The 19,318-nt window shown below is 38.2% G+C and overlaps 1 protein-coding gene across 16 annotated transcripts in view; it reads left to right on the top strand.

Moving 5' to 3' along the window:
- The window catches only part of SYNE1 (spectrin repeat containing nuclear envelope protein 1), a 316,896-nt gene extending 297,899 nt beyond the window's left edge, over positions 1–18,997 (top strand). For 11 of the 16 annotated variants that reach the window (XM_055714581.1, XM_055714591.1, XM_055714585.1 and 8 more), the window contains 10 exons: positions 703–771; positions 2,765–2,907; positions 3,741–3,867; positions 5,021–5,232; positions 6,748–6,948; positions 7,296–7,424; positions 7,781–7,993; positions 8,983–9,075; positions 10,870–10,928; positions 17,885–18,997. In XM_055714581.1, the coding sequence (XP_055570556.1) occupies positions 703–771; positions 2,765–2,907; positions 3,741–3,867; positions 5,021–5,232; positions 6,748–6,948; positions 7,296–7,424; positions 7,781–7,993; positions 8,983–9,075; positions 10,870–10,928; positions 17,885–18,125 (1,487 nt within the window). In that variant the 3' untranslated portion in view covers positions 18,126–18,997. The remainder of the gene's footprint in view (positions 1–702; positions 772–2,764; positions 2,908–3,740; positions 3,868–5,020; positions 5,233–6,747; positions 6,949–7,295; positions 7,425–7,780; positions 7,994–8,982; positions 9,076–10,869; positions 10,929–17,884) is intronic. The other 5 variants (XM_055714589.1, XM_055714583.1, XM_055714590.1 and 2 more) reach the window with 3 other exon arrangements.
- The last annotated feature ends 321 nt before the right edge of the window (positions 18,998–19,318 follow it).

Raw genomic sequence — 19,318 nt, 5'->3', positions numbered from 1 at the left:
ATGGCCTTCTGGCCTTAGACACAGCAATGGAGATTCCTGGATGACTACAGCCTTGGAAAATCTCAAAGGCGTATATGATATGACAGGGAGTTGGCTGTGTCTCTGTGCTTGTGGCCTGCCAGATGGGATATGTCATCTGTAACAGCAATGCGTCGTAAGTTATTCTGACTGAAAGAAACTGTACTGGATATGGCAAGAAGTACAGAATAAACCGGTGAAGAAATGCAGTGGGAGAGACCTGCAGACTAAATCATCACATGCTTAAGTAAATCTTAACTCCATCCTTAGATAGGCAAGACTCCAGCAACTGAGTGTTTAGCCTGAGGAGGGATCTTGGGTTTTGCTCTCCGGTGAAGTTGGAAATCCTTTCTAAGTGTGTGTGCTTTGTGTAATAAATCTTAATGAGTGAAAGTGCCCAAATGCAGCCAGCTGGGGGGGAAGACATACTGGTATATTATATTCTGTTCTTGTGGCTGTCTTTTGCTTTCCAGATCATTGCTCTGAAAAGAATCAGGTTTGCCTGGATATTAAGAGACTTTTGTAGCAGGCTCCCTGGGTTTCAGTCTTCATCTTTTTTCCTTCTCCAGAAAGGATGTTTGCTATTGGAACCATTTATATATTCCATCCCATGAAAAGGACTCCTGCTGTAAGGAGACAGCCATTGCTGAGCTGTCAATTTAGACTGTGCTTTTATTTTTTCAGATGTAGAGATTCCTGAAACTCTTGAGGCCTATGTAACACTCACAGAAAACGCGCTCAAAAGTATCTCTGGTAGGCATCAAAAAAGACTTAAGAACAGTCAGATGCAAATACCACAGTGCACAAGCATAACTTCTTTCTCTTCTCTTAGCATCTACTATACTTTTCACAACTTAAAAAGATAAATATTTCTTACATGGTGGCATTGGCATGTTAACATAGAAGAATCCTGCTTTTCTATTGCACTGAAAAGTATTCTTGGGTGCATGGATGAAACAATGGTGTTTGAAGTACTGGCCCTCACACCTTGGCTAACTAAACTAAACTGGCCATTAGGTTACTCTGATCTTTAGTCTCTGGAGTCCTCAACAGGACTTAATACTTTGTTACATCTCTGAGAGAAGAGTGGTTTCTATAAAGATTAAGGCAGAAGGAAAAGATAGAGAGCAAAACCTAATTGTTCATTTCTGTACTTATATTTTTAACACAGCCACAGCTTGGATTATTACTTAGGTATAAACTTTTAGGTTAGTTGTTGCTTCACGTGATAACAATGCCAAGGTGAGGTACTGTAGTCCAATGTCTTTGTCTTAGTCCTTTATATGGGAAGGTGAATTTTTTTTCACGTATTTTTTACACAAAATTAAACCTACTGTTTCATTTGTTAGATTACTCTCTCAGAGGGATTAAATGCATTTACAAATGCCTTCTCTCATGATTTCACAGTTTTCCTCTTTTGAAATAATTACTTCATCGCAAATTTGAAATAACAATCTAAAGTCTCAGTGTCTGTGGCACAGACCTCAGGTTCACTGTCCATTTTTTTTCCCGCGAACTAGTGAAATATTATTCTGATTGATTAAGAGTATAAATAGTAGCAGTACATATAGAAAAATATATGTAGAATATATTTATATATTTTCTGACCTGTGAAAATTTTGAAAGTAGCGAGGGGAAAGCAATGTTGAGTATTTTCTTCCGACCACTTGGGGTGAGGCAATGTTTTGTATGAAAAAAGCTTAACCATCAAGAGACTCCATTTTCTGTAATTAGGTGGACAAAAGGCTCTCCTTCTTTATGCATGCTTTTAATTGTGTATGAATAAATTTGAACTGTCTTCGTAAACAGATGGAAATCAGGCACAATGATAGAATATGGATAAGAGGGATCTCATGTGGTCCTCTGGGCTTCAGCCTGCTTCAGATTAGAATTGACTGCAACTAATGCATATCACAGAATTCAGCTGAACTCTATAAAGAAAATACAAGATAGTTCTGCTTCAAAAGCATTGGTCTGAGTTCCAAAAGGCTTGGATAAATACCACTTTGCAGATCTGTTAAGCATAACTTTTATCAAACGCCTAGTTGGGAAAATACTATAAATTTTACTGCTTAGTGTGATTCCCTTAGTCAGTCATGGACTACTTGCTGTGGGCCTTCAAGACATCCAGTCATCTATAGACTTTGAGAAATAAATTATAACTGTATTGCTTAGTGTTTATATACCGCTTTTTATCTTCAAAATTGTATACAAATAGGATCCTTTCATGTAGATCGAAATTCCACTATATTTTAGTGGAGAGAAGGAATACAAAGAGAAATGAGGAGAAACCAAATTCTAACGTGGATTTGGATCAGGAGTTTGGGATGTGATGTTTTATTTGAGAGTGTTTGTGAAAGGCAGCAAGGCATTCTCCAAAATCAGTGAAGTTAGAGCACACCTTGCCAAGAACTTTCCCCTTCAGAGAGATGAGGAATTCTCTGAAGGAAAAAAGTCACTTCAGAATAGTTTGCAAGCCTGCTTTAAACTTTGGACTCTTTCATAGAATGCTTATGACAAGCATGTTCATTGGTATAGTCATCTGTCCTCTGAAAGTCACTAACACCCTCTAATGTAACTTGTAATCAGTTTGCTTTGGCATTGTACCACTCGTAGTGCTGCAGTCAACATTTCTCTTTTACTGTCTAATCTAGATAATATTCCTCACATTGATCTGCCTGGGCAAAAGGTAAGAAAAACTTTGGCAAAACTTGAGTGACAGTTACTGTTTTTGGTTTTGATACAGGGGAACCTGGTGCCCTGGAAGCACATATCCGACAGCTGGACAAGGCTTTAGACACCAGTCGTTTCCAAATACAGCAAACGGAAAACATCATCCGCAGCAAAACACCTACAGGACCAGAGCTGGATTCCAGTTATAAAGGATATGTGCGTGAATTTTGGAGCACAAGTTGATTTGCTTTTGAAAGATATGTAACTGTTTCAACAAAGCAATTAGATATTACTGCTTCTCAGACTTACTCGCTCATGTGGTTGCAACCCTTAACCTTAACGTACTATTGTTGTTTGTTATTAGTGTGTTTACAATAGCATAAGATTACAGGAACATGACTCTTGAGGAGTTTATTTTCCTATTACATTTTTGCAAATGTCCAAAAGTACTTTCTCACACGTGTTTTTATCCATCTAATGATGATATATCCTTGTTAAAAATTGCCCTGCTTTTAAGAGCAGGTTTTATAGCTTCATGCACAGTATTCATCTTGCTGAGAATTACAGACATGCATCATGGTAAGCAAGGTTGCATATATGGAATGCATGAATGAAAATTTTCTCAAGGAGATTTTGTAGAAGAAAAATCTCTCTCTAAATCATTCAAATAATTTCATTACCAACAGAATCAAAAGATTAGCTGCTTGCATGCACAGTAATATTTCCACACTTACGTTCATTTTCATCACATCTTCTAGTGGTCTCTGCCATAGTGTCTTAACATTTAGAATAGATCCACCTTAAGTCATCCAGCACAAATGGCACAGAGTCATTTCTGTTTAGTCTGAACTTAATGCTTTAAGCTTTTATTGTGTCCATATATATTTTTTTGATAGCATCAGGACAGATTGTTAAAGTAATAGATTTTTATCTTCACACTTAGACCTACTTTCGGAATATTTTGGAACTTGCATTGTAACTTGCATTTTCTGTGTGGTTAGTCCTGTACAGTGCATATTGAGCTGGGATTTTTTTGTTTGTTAACACAGATGAAGCTACTAGGTGAGTGCAGTGGAAGCATAGACTCAGTAAAAAGGCTTGGATATAAACTGAAGGAGGAAGAAGAAAAACTATCTGGACTTATTAACCTGAACAGTACTGAAACACAAACAGCTGGTAAGTAACATTTAGTTCTTTGGTAGAAAGCAGTTACGAAAATTAGCAAATGTGAAGTTTTTCTGAATAAATACTTGGTATTATTTGCTGACATACCTATTTACAGGACTGCGTCTGTTACCTTGTTCTGCTTAACATCTCTTTATAGGCATAGTAAGGAATAGTAAGTATTCCTTGTATATGCCCTATAGGGACATTAGGCATACAAGTGCATTTTACGAACCACTTCATAACATGAGACGTAACCCTAAGCCTTTCAGAAGTCCCTGTAGATGCAATGCATTTTTGTTGAATGTTTTCCAAAAAAAGTTGTTTCAATTGCTGTTCAAAATGCATAAATCAGTATTCATTTATTCTAATAGTACCTTTCACTTCTAATATTATCTGTCTACAACAGAGAAATCTATATATTCATCTGGTATAACTATTAACCTGACTAATTTTAAGCATCAACTGTAGAACACGAGGTACTGCATTGTAAAAACATGGATTTGTTCCAGAGATTATAAAGGCAGTGTCTGCATTCTTTGCTTGGCAAGATATGCTACCCATGCAGCCCATTTTTTTGTTTTTGGGGTTTTTTGGGGTTTTTTTTTATTATTATTTTAAGTCGGTAGAATGATGCAACTTGCCCTTCTGCCATAGCATTTCAAGAAAAGTAAGAAGAAATAGCCCCTAATTTATTTCTTTTTAGCATAGGTATTTATCCAATGCATCAGCAGTAGCTTAGGCAAATGTAGTGAGGTGTGATTATTAAATTGTGATAGGTACAAATACCAATGAAAATCATACTATATATGTGGCTCATTAGACATTGAGATCCCTTGTCTGATTTGCATTTATGGTAATTTCTGATGTCTTTATACCATCATAACCTGTTTTAGAGACCTGCATGTGTCAGCTTAATTCTGTTCATAGAGGTCTGACATTAGAAAGTGGTAAAATTGCCTGCTGCCTGGAATCACCCAGGTTTGTTCTTTCCCTCCAGCATCACATTCTTCAGTCTAACTTTGTTTTCAGTGTGGTGTTTTGTGGGTTAGGGTTTTTTCATTTTTATGGAGCCCTTTTTGTCCTGTACAGGATTCAACTGATGCAATTGTGTGATGTGGCTTGTGTTTTTTACTTTTGTTGAATTTGGTGTTTATCATTACAGGTGTAATTGACCGATGGGAATTAATCCAGGCTCAAGCTCTAAGCAAGGAGCTGAGGATGAAGCAGAACCTTCAGCAATGGCAGCAGTTTAACTCTGACCTTAATAGCATTAGGGCTTGGTTGGGAGAAACTGAAGAGGAATTGGAGCAGCTGCGCCGCCTTGATCTCAGCACTGATATACAAACTATTGAGCTCAGAATTAAAAAACTGAAAGTGAGTTTTATGTCTCTTTTCCATGAGTTGCCCTGTAAACAGACCTGAGTGCAACAGGCATGCTGTAGAGGTTGCCAATAGTTGCAGCTGATTTGCTCCATTTTGCACATAGTGGGCTACTGCTGATAACTAAGTTACTGGGAAAGTGATTTTATAAATCATCTTTTGGCAGAAAAATGTATCACTGGCATTCTATATAATCCAAAGGAATTATTGAAATAGTAATTCTGGGGAAATTCCATAATTCCAGAATGTATAGATAATTCCTGATGTCAGCCAAGCTGATGGGGGGGGGGGGGGGGGTGGGGGAAATGGGAGAAGAAAAGAAAAAAAAAGCCAAGTTAAAGCAAATCTCTTCTAGTCAAAATGGTAACAGAATAGGTACTTTACAAGAAATGCCTCACTGGGACATATTTGTGTGGAGGAAGGAGAGAGTGCCCCTGCTCTCACCATTACAACATAGGAAAAATTTGGCGTCATGTGTCACTTTGCAACATTTCTGTTTCTTCTTCTGTAATCTCAGATGCATCAGGATATCAGGATCCAAATGCTGCTTTTGTGATCTTTCCTGTATATTTTACAGCTATAAAGATCTGCAAATGTCATGGTCCACAACTTCACGTTCAGTTACTAGCATCTTACAAGCATGGGCACAAAAATGTGGGAGCCAATGTTGAAATGCACTGTGCTCCCTGCTAGGAGTGAGGTGGACAGGTAGTGAAGACTGTTTCCGGCACTGATCCATCTAAAGCATATTAATGCTGATCTTCCCTCTAATCCAAATATAGCTGCCATAAGTATTACAAAGGTCACTGTGACATAGGACTTATTAGTAAATGCTGTAAAGTAGGTGGAAAAGGGGGCATTTCATAAGAACCTTGTTCTTGTCTCCCCCAGTTTTGGAAAGGCCGTTAGTGCCCTCCAAACCAAAAGAGGTAAGGTTTCTTTTATGGCTTCCAATGTAAACAAATTGGAGTTTTTATACATGTCCTGCTTCTATAAATTGGAGTAGGTTGTTTATACTCTTTGTATGTTTTATTTTCCCTCAGTAAAAGCTTTTAATTTAAAATAGTGTTGACAGCAGTTTCTACTTGAAAACATGCTGGTTTTTATGTTTATCAGCAAAACTGAGAAGTGAGGGCAAAAGTTTTATTGAAAGCTAAAGTACAATTGTCCTACATCTCTTTAAAGTTTGTTGGGCCTGCTCTGTCTTTTAAATATCTGAAACATAAGCCAGATCTTTAAAACTCAGCTATGACTTCAGGCTTTTAAGACTTTACAAGTTTAATTAGCTTGTTCTAGTTTATGCTCACAGTAAAATTTTAGTAGATGTTAAAGAGTGAACATTTGCAGTCATAGAGTGAGCACAGAAATCTCATATCCAGAGTAAAGAGAGTTATTACAGTGAGGTAATATCATTGCATTCTTGTGATGCCTTCTCTGCTTGGTTCTTCTGAAAGTCACATGCCAATTTCCATCCTTTCTTCCCCTGTCCCACTTTGTCTTATTTTCCAGGAGCTGCAGAAAGCAATTGATAACCGCAAAGCGATCATCTTATCCATCAATCTGTGCAGCTCAGAGTTCACGCAGTCTGACAATGAAGAGAGCAAGAAGCTTCAAGAGCGTCTGTCTCAGATGAATGTGCGCTGGGACCACGTATGCAGTATGATCGAAGAGTGGCGGTGCTCATTGCAGGATGCATTAATGCAGTGCCAGGTCTGTATTGCACTTGTTTTAAATTGTTAAGTGTCCCACATACCAAAAATGTAATCTGTATCATTATCTGGTGTGCTCATTATCCAGCCTGAAACACCCATAAACCCAAAATACAGCTTCAGCATGTGGTTTCTGAAAGGTACACCTGCAATACCTGAAGCATGTGTTTCCAGCCCAAGATTTTCCAAATTTGTCAGCTCTGGAACAGTATTCTAATGTACTATTCTTATGCTTCTTTGTAAGTTATGTTATTTAGCCAGTAGTGACCTATTATAGGATAAACGAAAAACCTGAATTTGACTGGAATTTTCTGCTACACTATTGAAATCATCACTCATCACTTGCAGGATTTCCATGAAATGAGCCATGGTTTGCTGCTTTGGTTAGAAAATATTGACAGAAGAAGAAATGAGATTGTGCCCATCAATCCAAACCTGGACTCAGAAGTGCTGCAGGATCATCACAGGCTTCTAATGGTAGGGTTGTAATCACCCTTTTCTCTCCCAAAATGCATCATTAGAAAAACACCTAATCAGATTTATCTTTTTCTTGATGGTTAGCATTGTACATTGCATGCTAACACACAACTATGGACCGATGTCAGTACCTAACTTTGGTAGGAAACACTAACTTCAGTTAGTAGCATAACTCATGATTTAAAACCTCAGACAACCACTAGGCTGCTGCCTGTCTTCCAGTCAGATTAGAAATGTTTATTGCATCTCTTTTCTGTTTCATTAATTTCAAATGTCCAGCTATGTGAGATCTACTTCTTTTTTTCTTTATTTTTTTAACTTCCATTAAAAAAATCTGGTGCTTGCTTTGGCAACAGCAAATCAGACGTGAACTGCTGGAGTCTCAGTTGAAGGTGGCATCACTGCAAGATATGTCCTGCCAATTGCTAGTCAATGCTGAAGGCAAGGACTGTCTTGAGGCCAAAGAAAAGGTGCATGTCATTGGAAACAGACTGAAGCTCCTCTTGAAAGAGGTCACACGTCATATTAAAGACCTAGAGAAAATCCTAGATATTTCAAGTAGTCAGCTGGTAAGTCATGTCTTTTTATTCCTTGCTGTTCGCTGGGCACGTTTCCCACTGTTTTGACTGTCTTTCTCTGATCAGTGCCGTTGGCTGCACTGTTTTTGTTGTTGGCAGTACTTATCAAGATGGTACACATGTAATCTTGAATATCATAAAGTAATCTTAGACTGTTGTGATATGGTGGGGTTTTTTAATCCAGTAATATTTTTGCTATTGTGTGTAGCAATAAGCATTGAGCATCTTGGTTGGTGTATCCTGCCATTACTGATTCAGTCAACTGGCAAGGAATATGAGATGCTGATTCTAGTTGTAGTACTGAAAATTATAGTGTGTCAGTTGTTACAGGACAGGAAGATAATGCTCACTCTGTCAAAGAGGAAAAAAAACCCAAACAAACCCAAACCATAAAATAAATTCTGTAATGGGCTAACAAATCCCTCGGTGCCTCCTGAGCTTTGAGCTGTACTCCACATCTTTTCAAATTATCATGTATCTCAGGGTATTTGAGAGGGAGTTATGCATACATCTTTGTCAACAGTGGCAGGTACAAAGTAACGATTTCAAAGTTCCTCTTTAGTTAACTTTTAAAGTCTTGGATTAGCAGAGTGCGTAAGGCATGAGAACTCAGCTCGTCCCTCCTTCAAGTAAATTTCTGCCTCTTTTAAGTAAAATCTTGGTGATACCAACCTCTTCTTGTAATTAGAGCAACTGTTCTTTTTCTTCTGAAATTACTTCAGTGCAAAATGTGTCACCTAAATCAATTAAGTTTTAACTACCTATTTGCTTTTATTTTCCTTCAGGCCTAACAGAGAAAACATGTAATGCTTAGTCTTAAATTTTGTTACCAAATTTTGTAACTGCTTTATTTAATTTGTTTTGGAAATAATTCCGCTGGGTTTTCACTCGCAAGGGGTGGAGGGTGGAGGTGTGGTTTATTTTGCTTACCTGAATAGCTAGTTGCTGTATTTCTGAGCTCAATTCCTTCTGAACTTCAGGAATTGTCCTCATGGTCCTCTGCTGATGAATTAGACACATCAGGTTCAGTGAGTCCTGTATCTGGAAGAAGCACTCCAAGCAGACAGAGAACGGTAATTTTGTGTCAGATAAATTTTCTGCCACCTCCTGGGTGGGAGCTCCAGATGTCTACAGTAAGCTGGAAGGCCCCCCTTCTCACTTGATAGGAAAGGCAATGGCTAAACCAAGAACAAAACACAGCTGCTTTCCCCAGCCCTGCTGCATATCCCATCCTGCATGAAAACAGAAGTGGTAAATACGGTCCGAAACCAGGGCTGTCAGTGTGGTTGGTTTACCATGGTTTGGCATGTCGTGTCTCTTGTATTTTGTTCTAGTGATGACAGCATCCCGAAGTCTGGTCTTGTGTGGTATAATCAGTCCCCCATTTCTGTTTGGCCTTCTCTTCAGAGCTGCTTCATCGAGAATCTCAATAAGATTTTTTTGTCATTTCTGATGAAGGTTGCAGATGGTCTTATTGAGACTTTGGATGAATGGCTAAGTAGAGCTGAAGGGCATAAAACATTATTCAAAACAGCTAGTTTCACAGGACCTAATCAATGGCTATGATGGCAACTCTGGAGTTGTCTATTTACATTGCTGGCACAAAATTCAAGAAATATAGCAACACATGCCTAGTACTTAACACTTCCATACTCTGAGCCCAAAATGGAACTGCAATTATTTTGTCTTTTTCTGCAATTCTATTGGTTGATTACTTTGCTTTTTTCCTTAGTTCTTAAAAAAATCAGGTTAGTTTTGGGTTTTCTTTTTCATTTGCACTTTTTGTAAAGCCTCTGAGTTCTGTCTTGATAAATTTTATGGCTCTTGAGATCGATTTTTTTTTGTTGTTACATTCACTAGTTTCTTTTTAGATGCTAGTATGAGAATGTAAAGGAATACTGGCTTTTCAAAAGGCGAAAATATAAACCTTAACATTCTATTTCAGAGGTCAATGTTTTTATCTTTTTAATTTAAACTTAAATAACTAATAAAATTTCTGATATCACAGATTTAACTGGACAATACCTGACCATTACAGGAATTGGAGAAGTATTTTACCATAAAATCTTTGTTTAAAGAGTATGTAGAATTATAATAGGTTTCATCCTAACATTTTAATAACCATTCGTCTATCTCTAATTTGCTAGTGTTTATGTACATGATTTTTTAATTTGTTTCTGTTTTTGTCTATAATGTATAGCTAAGTTTTATGATTTCTTGGGGTCTGGTTTTCAAACTTACGGGTTTTGCACCCACAATTTTGGAGTCTGAAGTGATTTTCAGTGTTGAATATACTGATGTTAATAAATAAATACTAATTCCAAAAAATACAATCAGAATTATAATAACCTAACTGCATTGAATATTCCAGCAAATAGTTGTGAGTGCAGGAATGCACCTACAGTTATTTGGCCTTCAAAATTGTGGGAAGGATGGGGGTGGAGAAGAGGCCAGACTCATCACAGGGGAGACCCTTTGACCTTTTTTCCTTGAGAGTATTAATTTTGCTGCATTTGCATTTTGAAATATCTGTATTTGCCCATATTCAACTCAATATTTTTTTCTATTTCGTATTAGGAATTATTTAAGCTAAATTTATAGTGATTTTTTTTAAAATCCAGAGCTACTTTTCAGAAATGTAATTACTAAAGTGTCATTTTTGAGTTCACTGTGTATGTTCCAATCATTTCCATACTCAGCTAGGTGCAAAGAAAAGCCAGTTTCCTTGGTTCATGGGTATTGGTCACTTCATTTGGTTTTTTTTATGTTTCCTTTGCTGCACTTTTAATTTAGTTTCATCAGTAGCTTGTCTTTATTTGCCTGGACTGAACATTCTTCTTTCTTTACCCCCTGTTCATTGCAAACAGCCACGGGGCAAATGTAGTCTCTCACAGCCTGGACCCTCTGTCAGCAGTCCACATAGCAGGTACCTTATTCTCCTGGTTTCCGCACTCTGTTCTAGAACCCCAAGAGGATGATGGAAATTGGCCGTGATTCCTCTCCGTCCGCACCGACTCCATCAGGTGGCCAGGACTTAAACAAATGAAAACTTCCTTTTGTTAATAGTTTGGCAAAATGGGATCTCAATTGCTTCAAATTCTCTGTTAAATAGAAATACTGGCGGATTCTTGATCATCTACAACCTTTTGCTTCCCAGGACTGCCATGTAATCAAGATTAATTTTTCATATGCTTGATCAGGATGACTGTGTGTTTACACTCATGGTATTTAATGAGTATTTTATTTTGGCGTGGTTTGACAGAAATGCCAGTAGATTCATGGCAAACACTTTTTATCATCCTCTTTACCTCTAGATATTAAATTAAGGCAGGTAATAGGCCAATACCATATCCTAGAATTCACAAAACCCACAGATCTGGATGAGACATACTAACATCATTTTCTTTTTCTTTTCTTTTCTTTTCTTTTTTTTTTTTTTTTTCTCCTGAAATGTTTTGTTCAGTTTGTGGGTTTTCAGTATTTAAGACTCAAAATTAGAAGTCAGAATTTGAGGGGTTTGAGACTTGGGGTCACTTTCTTCCCCCCTCCTAAGACGACTGCAATATAACATGCTAACATCGCCATGACTCTTGCCAAGTGCTTGCATCCGTGTATTGCTCTGGGAGCAGCACTGCCCCATCTCTCTGACCAGTAGAGAGCAGGCTTGCAGCTACAGCTTTTTGCTTTCCACCTTGTCTCCAGCAACCTGTCATCTCTGCAGCTAACAGTGCTTCTGCGTTCTTTGTTGTTGTCAGTGTGATGCGTGTACCTTCACTCTTTCACTGATCAGTTCACTAGCCTCTGGAGTTAAGAAGCTACCAAAAAAAACCGTAAATGAGCCTGCCAATATGTGTAACGAGGGTGTCTTCTGCTATTTAAGAATCTTATGCATTGCAACACCTAAAATAATTGGAAAGTGTGATGAAAATATATTTTTCCTTATAGTTAAGCCCTAAATCTCATTTATTCTATATATATCAAGAATTAATTAATTTATCTTTAAAATAACTCCTGTTAAAGTGAAAGATTTGGTGTTGGAAAGAAGGCAACACTAGATTTAATACAGTGATTGAGCGATAACCAAGCAGACAAAAAATAGCTTGGGAGTATTTTTTTTCATGAGCAAAATCAACACATTATTCAGCCAAATTATTCTCAAATACAAATTAAATGAAGACTTAAGACTACTTACCATGCAGATATTTACATAAACACTTCTTTTTAAAAAAAAAAAAGTTTTATTTATATGTGTAGTTAATGACTGTGAGTGACATAGTTGCAACACCACATGGCATAGCAGATAAAACAAGTAACTGCTTCCACTGGTACTAAGCAGCTGCCTTATTTTTAGGGCTTTATTTTTATTTCTTTGAAATATAAGGAAACCACATAGAAAATAGGTGACATATACACACCATCTTTCTGTCTGATGGAGAAAGATATTTAATTTTTTGAACTCCAGTCTGCTATGAAGCTTGGCATTTTGTTTCTTTTGGGGAGTGGGAAAAAGGAGGAGTGGGGCTTTACTCTGCAGCCATTAACAGCTAGGAGGAATGGAGGATGTCCTCAGCAGATCAGCATGCTTGCACTAGCAATGTTGTACTTAAGAAACATATTATGTGCGCTCTTCCGCTCTCCTGTACAGTCAGACCACTTCTGCCAGCCATTTGAGAAGGTTCCTGGTTGTAGGTGCGAGCCACTGGCTCACATTGCAGCTGGCAATGCTTTGCAGCTTTGAGATCAACCTCTATTCTAGCAGCGGCATTGGTGCGGCACCTTTCAGATCAAGTCTTTCCAGCACTGTTTATTAACACATCTTGTAGCAGTACAACACAATGTTCAATTTGTCATTCAGACAAGCGTGGAATACGAATGAGTCACTGCTGAATAGGAAACTTAATCAAATGCGCAAGCCAGACAGGTTGTGGTTGATGTATAATGTGGTTTTAACTGATAAAGTGGTACAAGCTGTCACTGTGTTCTTTAATATTTTGACATACCTCTGATCAGAGTACTTTGTGTTTGATCTTGCACTGGATCAGCAAACCCTGATAGAGTTTAGTATACAGGAGAACTAAAGTTAATTTTAAAAGGTTTATCTTTTAAACATAGGAGGTTGCGAAGGAAAGTTCATTTAAAAATTAGAGGGGTTGTGTATGTGTATAACAAGGGTGATATCACTTTGCCTTCCCCATTATCGTAGCAAAAAGACAAGCACACATAGTGTGATGCTAAGCAAGGTACAAGCTTAAACTAGATGTTATGTGATGGATTTCACTAAAGGCTCATTCAAGAGGTGTTAGTAGTCTTATGTGAAGTGGGAAAAGCAAATCCAAGAAGCAGCTCTCTTCTTTCATTAGTTTGAGCTGTCATAAAGGCACACCTGAATCTGTGCCTGTGGATTTGTTGAAGTGATTAAAATGTTAAAAAGATTAAAATAGTGGTTCAATTTGCTCAGGGCTGTTTACATTGTCTCTCTTGAGCAGCTCTGTCCAAGTCTTGGTGCCACAGTGCCGACCTCCATTTCCCACTCTCCCCAGGCCTCCCCAGATGACTAGCGGGTATTTAGAGGTCACTTGCTGTTTCTGGAGCAGACCAGGCTGCAGCACTCTCTGTGTCTTCAGCCACGAAGTGGCAGTCATTGCCACACAGTAGCTCAAACATGAGGTTTGGGCCTGGTTTGCCATGGTTGTTCTCCCAGTTATCTCCCGCACTGTCACTTAGAGCCTGTTACTTAAACTTCGTATTTAACTGCCTTTGAAATGGACATATTCATCATCTTTACAGGGTAAGCCAAAGCTAAGGCTGAGGTGATGTGATGCTGAGATTTAGGGTGAGAAGTCAGAATACAGCCAAACAAGGTTGCTCCTAGAGAGACTCAGGCCACCAGGAGGAGTCGTTGCCTGCTCTTGTGGCCAGAACATCATACATTCTGTGTAACTCTAGCAACCTCCATCTTAAAAAGTTAGAATCAATGGGAGTAAAAAGTCTTTTAGAAGGTTGTTATCAAATTTAATGTCTCTGATTATCTGGAAGTACAATAATTTCCACCTTGAATGTATTGATGGTTAAATGTAGTAATTTGGTTTTATGCCAGCATTATTCCTTTTACTTTCTCAACTGTTCACCCTCCTTTTTCTGTATTCCGCACTATTTTGTAAAGGATAGTTTTAGTATATCTCAGGTTTGATATTAGTAAGCTCAGCTTGTGATTTCCTTCATAGGAGAAATACTGCATCTTTTTGACTCCTTTAAGCTTGTGTAAGTTTGACTTCATCTTCCAGAATTATGTTAACTAAAATGATACAAACTGTTCTAGGTGAGATCTGACTAGTGCCTTATAGAACATCATTAAAACAACCCTTTTCTCTTCTGGAAGTCTTGAATTGAAATAGACTTCAAAATTTCTTTTGTCCCTTTTCACAGCTATTCACAAGCCACATTACTGGTTTGTCACCATCCTGTGTCAAAGAGCTCTAGTTTCTTTTCATTATCTTCAGAGTGTGACCTTCCAAATTTATAGCAGAAGTTTTTTATTTCTACCCTGTGTACTATAATCTTAAACTCCTTGAGCTACCTCTTAAACCCATTGGATTCACCCACTTCTTTTCCGTGCAGGGAGCCAATCCTATTCTGTATTTGCAAAGACTTCAAACTTCTGTCATCATACAGATGGAATTTGCTGGTTTTACATTCTGTACCATAGTCTTTTCATAAAGATACTAAATCGAGACTCATCCTTGATTAACTCCAATAACATCCTGCTAGCCCAGTAGTGCCTCTTTCAGTGTAAGCCTGTTGTCAGCATTCCATTAGTCACTTTGCCATTAAACTTACTTTATTTATTCCTATCAGCTTCACTAGAATGATAAATTCTTCCATTACAATCTTTCAGATGTGTACTGCAATACAGATAGATTACTTCAACTATATTTTCCTTGGGGGGGGGGGGGGGGAGGGGCATAATCAGTCGTCTTTAAAAGAAGGCACTTGTCTGAGCTGAAATTAAAGTTCATTTTGCCCATCCACTCTATAGCCTGGTAAATTAGTTTCTCATCTCTTGAAATGCTTAGGAAAGAGTTCCAATTTTATAACATTGCAAAATCCCAAAGTAAGGGTAACTATTGCTTGCACTTCCTAGGTTAATTTATGAGATTTCCCGACATGAAGAAGCTTACTGTTGCCCAGGTCTGTAGCTGCACCTTCCCCTTTTATCTAGTAAGCAGGAGTTGTGTATGGAGTGAGTAGCAGCTGGCCTTCCTTCCTTCCCTCTTCAAACAGGGGCCAGTGTGACAAATGGTGGAGCAGTCAGAAGAGAGACAGCTAAAAATACACGCTCAAGAAAAAGCATTGATTTTTTTCTCCAAAGTATTTCAGCTTTCCCTTTTCCTGCTCTAGTAAATAGGAGTTTTGGCCCTTGTGAGTAGTGAGCCTTTTTCATTAACAATGTTTATTTTTAACCATCTCTCCTTATGAAAGCCATTGGTCTAAGCTGAGCAATTCCAGTTTTCAGCCGATTATGTAGATTACGGAGGTGTACCTCCAATAAACACAGGCAATGCAGCACTCGAACTTTTTAGAACTCCCTCTCTGAAGATGTTTTCATAATGTTTCATTATTTGCTTTTTTAATTCTTTCCAAGCAGTATTAGAGACTATTCTTCAACACCCTACTTCACTGCAGAAAGTGTTTTGAAAAACTTTGCCATGAACCATTTCGATTTTTGGAAGTTTGTGTTCCTTGTTGAGGTCAGTCATGCAGCTTATACATACCACTCTTTTTCTTTTTTTTCTTTTCTTTTTTTATTTTTTTTTTGTAAGACACAAAGCAAGAAGTGCTGGATTGTGCTACTAGAGCAGTAGGAAAAGAAAAGAAAAATTACATGCTAAATTTGCCTGCTCCCTGCTCCCTTTTGATTCTGCTTTTTGAAAATTCCCCTTCTGGCACCCAGTGTTGCCCCAGAGTAACTCTGAGTCAATGAAGAAAATTCTGACTTTGCTCATTATCAAACAGCAGTTACCAACTGCAGAAACATGGCCTTTTTTGATTGGGAGTGATAACATTTTGTACAGTGAGAGCCTTGTAAATAGCTAGACTGTGCAATCAAATGCTTGGAAGGTAATTAAGCACGCCTTGTTCCCTTTGTTCCTACCTCAGTCCATTAACTTTCTGTCTTGGCATTTTCAGACAGTGGAAGTCTTGATCCTAATTGAACTTTAATATGGAATGTTCTGATGCTGTTAAATGTGCCATATCCTTTCAATATGTTCTTTATAGTATGTGATCTTGCATTACGGGATAAGCAGCTTTCCATCCGGGCTGCAGAAACATGGATTCAAACAACATGCGATCTGATGTTTTGATCATCCCTCCTTCCTAGGGTATTTAGGTCAAGTTCATCATTTAGCATACCTGAGTGTTTATGTATCTGTTGGTCATCTAAACTTGACCAAATCTGTCTGGCTTTCTTAGGTCTTCATAGTGGATTGATACACATATATGAGCAAGACAATAAAAATAATCTCAAGCATAGAAAGAATTCTTTTCTGAACATGTGGGAATGGGACCCTTGCCAAGCCTGGCATAGTTTTGAAGATCATATTTTGGTTTTTACATGCTTTCTTACACAGATTCAGATTTATCTGGAAGACAGGATCAAAAGGACAAGGGGAAGGCAAGGAGATGCTAAGGAACTATCGCTTCCTACTTGCTTTAACAGGGAGCAGTTGAACTTAGCCAACAAGCCTGATCTCCCACACCTTCAAGCTGAGACTAAATTCATCCTTATGAGAATTTTTTATCTCTCAAACCCTAGCAAACTATAGATTTTCCCAGGCTTCATAATCATAGCACCCACACAGATGTTTTATACCAATATGTCTTAAGACAAAATTCATGACCTGATGCTTAATGGAAGAGCTGTTGAAGCAAATTATTGGAAGGCTCCAAATTCTTCCATTTTTGGCTAGTGCTAAAATACAATGCTTTCCCATACCATTTAGTTAGCACACTGAGACCATCAGATTTTAACTTGCATAATCACTCTTTTCAATCATCCACTTACTTCAAAACCTATCATCTGTATATTAGAGCGCTGACAGTTTCAGTCAAAAAGGGAAATGTAAAATTTATGTCTTTATCCTTTATTAAAAAATAGATTGGATTTTTATGCTTAATTTGAAGTGTCCCTTTGGAAATGTTTGCATTAGTTCCCGCCTCTCCCCTAGACATGTGATAGATATGTGCCATTTCAAGTCACATCCATAGACACAAAGGAGAAACTCACTCAGAAGGTGATGGTGTCAAGTCAGTTGAGCGAATAGATTTTAACTGCTGATTCAGAGCAAGATTCAAAATACAATGTACTTTACAGAAAATGAGTCCCCGTTGCCTGCATATTGGTGTATTAGTTAACTGAAGATTGATGTAACTGAATCAATGCATTATACCCTTGTGGATACTATATACAGTAATGAATGTAGAAACTTCTGCAAAACAAATGCAACTGGTGTTTTAAATGGGAAGTTTTCCTTTTTAGACAGTGTGCATTGAACACGTGACAGGTATGGCCCAGCTTTTATTTCCCCCTTCTTTAGAGCACAGCGCTTTAAGTGGGGAGTCCTCCTATAATTGATGCAGGGGCTGTGGGGTCAGAGAGCCCATTCTATTGTGATCATCTGGTGTTTTCCTGCCCAGTCTAGAAAGACAGGGTGTCTTAAGATGTTAGGAAATAGCATGTTCAGTGAAAAATACCTCTGCAGTTGTCAGTCAAAGTCTGTACAAGTTATAAACCAGCCTTCAGGGAAGGCTGAGTGCCCAAGGGCAACCTCTGCTGCAGTAATGTTCTAGTGTATTCACCACCTGTCCATCTTCTTTTCTCAGGTCCACAAGAGGTGGCTCAGGTTCCTCCCCTTCTGAGGCTGGGCCAGCGTGGCAGCGCCCGTCCTTCTTCCTCAGAGTCCTCAGAGCTGCTCTGCCGCTTCAGCTCCTCTTACTGCTCCTGGTCGGGCTGGCTTGCCTGGTGCCAATGACCAAGGAGGACTACAGCTGTACTATGGCCAACAACTTTGCCCGCTCTTTCCACCCCATGCTAAAATATGTAAATGGTCCGCCTCCGTTGTGAAGGAGGACCATGAGATAGTGGGTGACCTTGCTGAAGTGTTAGCTGGGAGGCAGGACGGTTTTAAAGGGTGACAGGATTCAGAGTGGCAGCTATACCTACCTTCTGTAGCCACCACTGTGTCTGTATCATTCTCTGCTGGCACTTGGCTAGTAACTCATCAGTATCAGATTGCACAACATATTACCTGAGTAGCATTGATTCAATACTCGCATCCTGGGTACTAAAGGAGGATGTGACATGTGTGAGGAAAATGTCCTTCTGTCCAGCATTCTGGATCTTTTAGTCACTTTATATCCAGGTCATTGCCCTGTACTATGCATAGCCAAGGACTTGATACTGTAGATCCTTTCCTGTGTGCTGCTCTAAATGAGTCATTAGCCAGTCTTTGTTAAATACCCTTTTGGTATCTACAGTATACAAAATAACCCGTGCTAAAGACATTTTAGAGCATTTGTAACATACAGTTTTAAAGGATCTTGTATGGCAGTGTGTTATTCCTCGTGATTTCTGTTTCAGGCATGGTGTTCTAACTTTTGCTTTGGATGCACAAGGTGTAAATCTGAGAAGCACTTTTTTAAGGTTTAAAAAAATGGATGTAATAAATAAGATAGTAAAAGGTTTTATGAGGAAAAATGTTGAATGTCAAGTTAAAAAAAAAAGAACATATTTATGTATGTACAGTTTGCTAAGCCAAGTTTTGTTTGTATTAATTTCTTTGCATTTATTATAGATACCATAAAATATTTTGTCTACGTGCTTTTTAATGACAACTATGGAAAACTAAGTTTAGGATGCGATATGTATAGTATTAAAAAACTAGAAGACATACATATGCTGCACTTCTAAAAAGAATTAAAAGATGCTGTAACGAATTAACGGTATTAGGTATATGTTTGAAAGAGAACATCTGGAGAACTTGGCAAGTGGTAAAATACATGGGAAAGTATCGTGTCAGAGGTTGTGCTAATATAGAAAGCTGTCTGTTTTTTGAATTAATGATTAGTCATTTCAGGTTTTTTTCCTCAAGCTGCTTCTTGAGGTTCATTCTCACCCGTGCATTGTTTCTCTCTGTGTGTGTGTGTGTGTGTTACTCTGTGTGTGTGTGTATGTGCGCTCATGTACAAGAGCTTGTAGCAGTCCACCCTGAAATAGATTTTTTTATGTGTGTGTGTTGGTAACTTCTTAATATACTC

The sequence above is a fragment of the Falco cherrug genome, chromosome 6, assembly GCF_023634085.1.
Source record: "Falco cherrug isolate bFalChe1 chromosome 6, bFalChe1.pri, whole genome shotgun sequence".
Lineage (NCBI taxonomy): Eukaryota > Metazoa > Chordata > Aves > Falconiformes > Falconidae > Falco > Falco cherrug.
The sequence above is the reverse complement of the archived record's forward strand: the minus strand, read 5'-3'. Positions and strand labels throughout refer to the sequence as shown.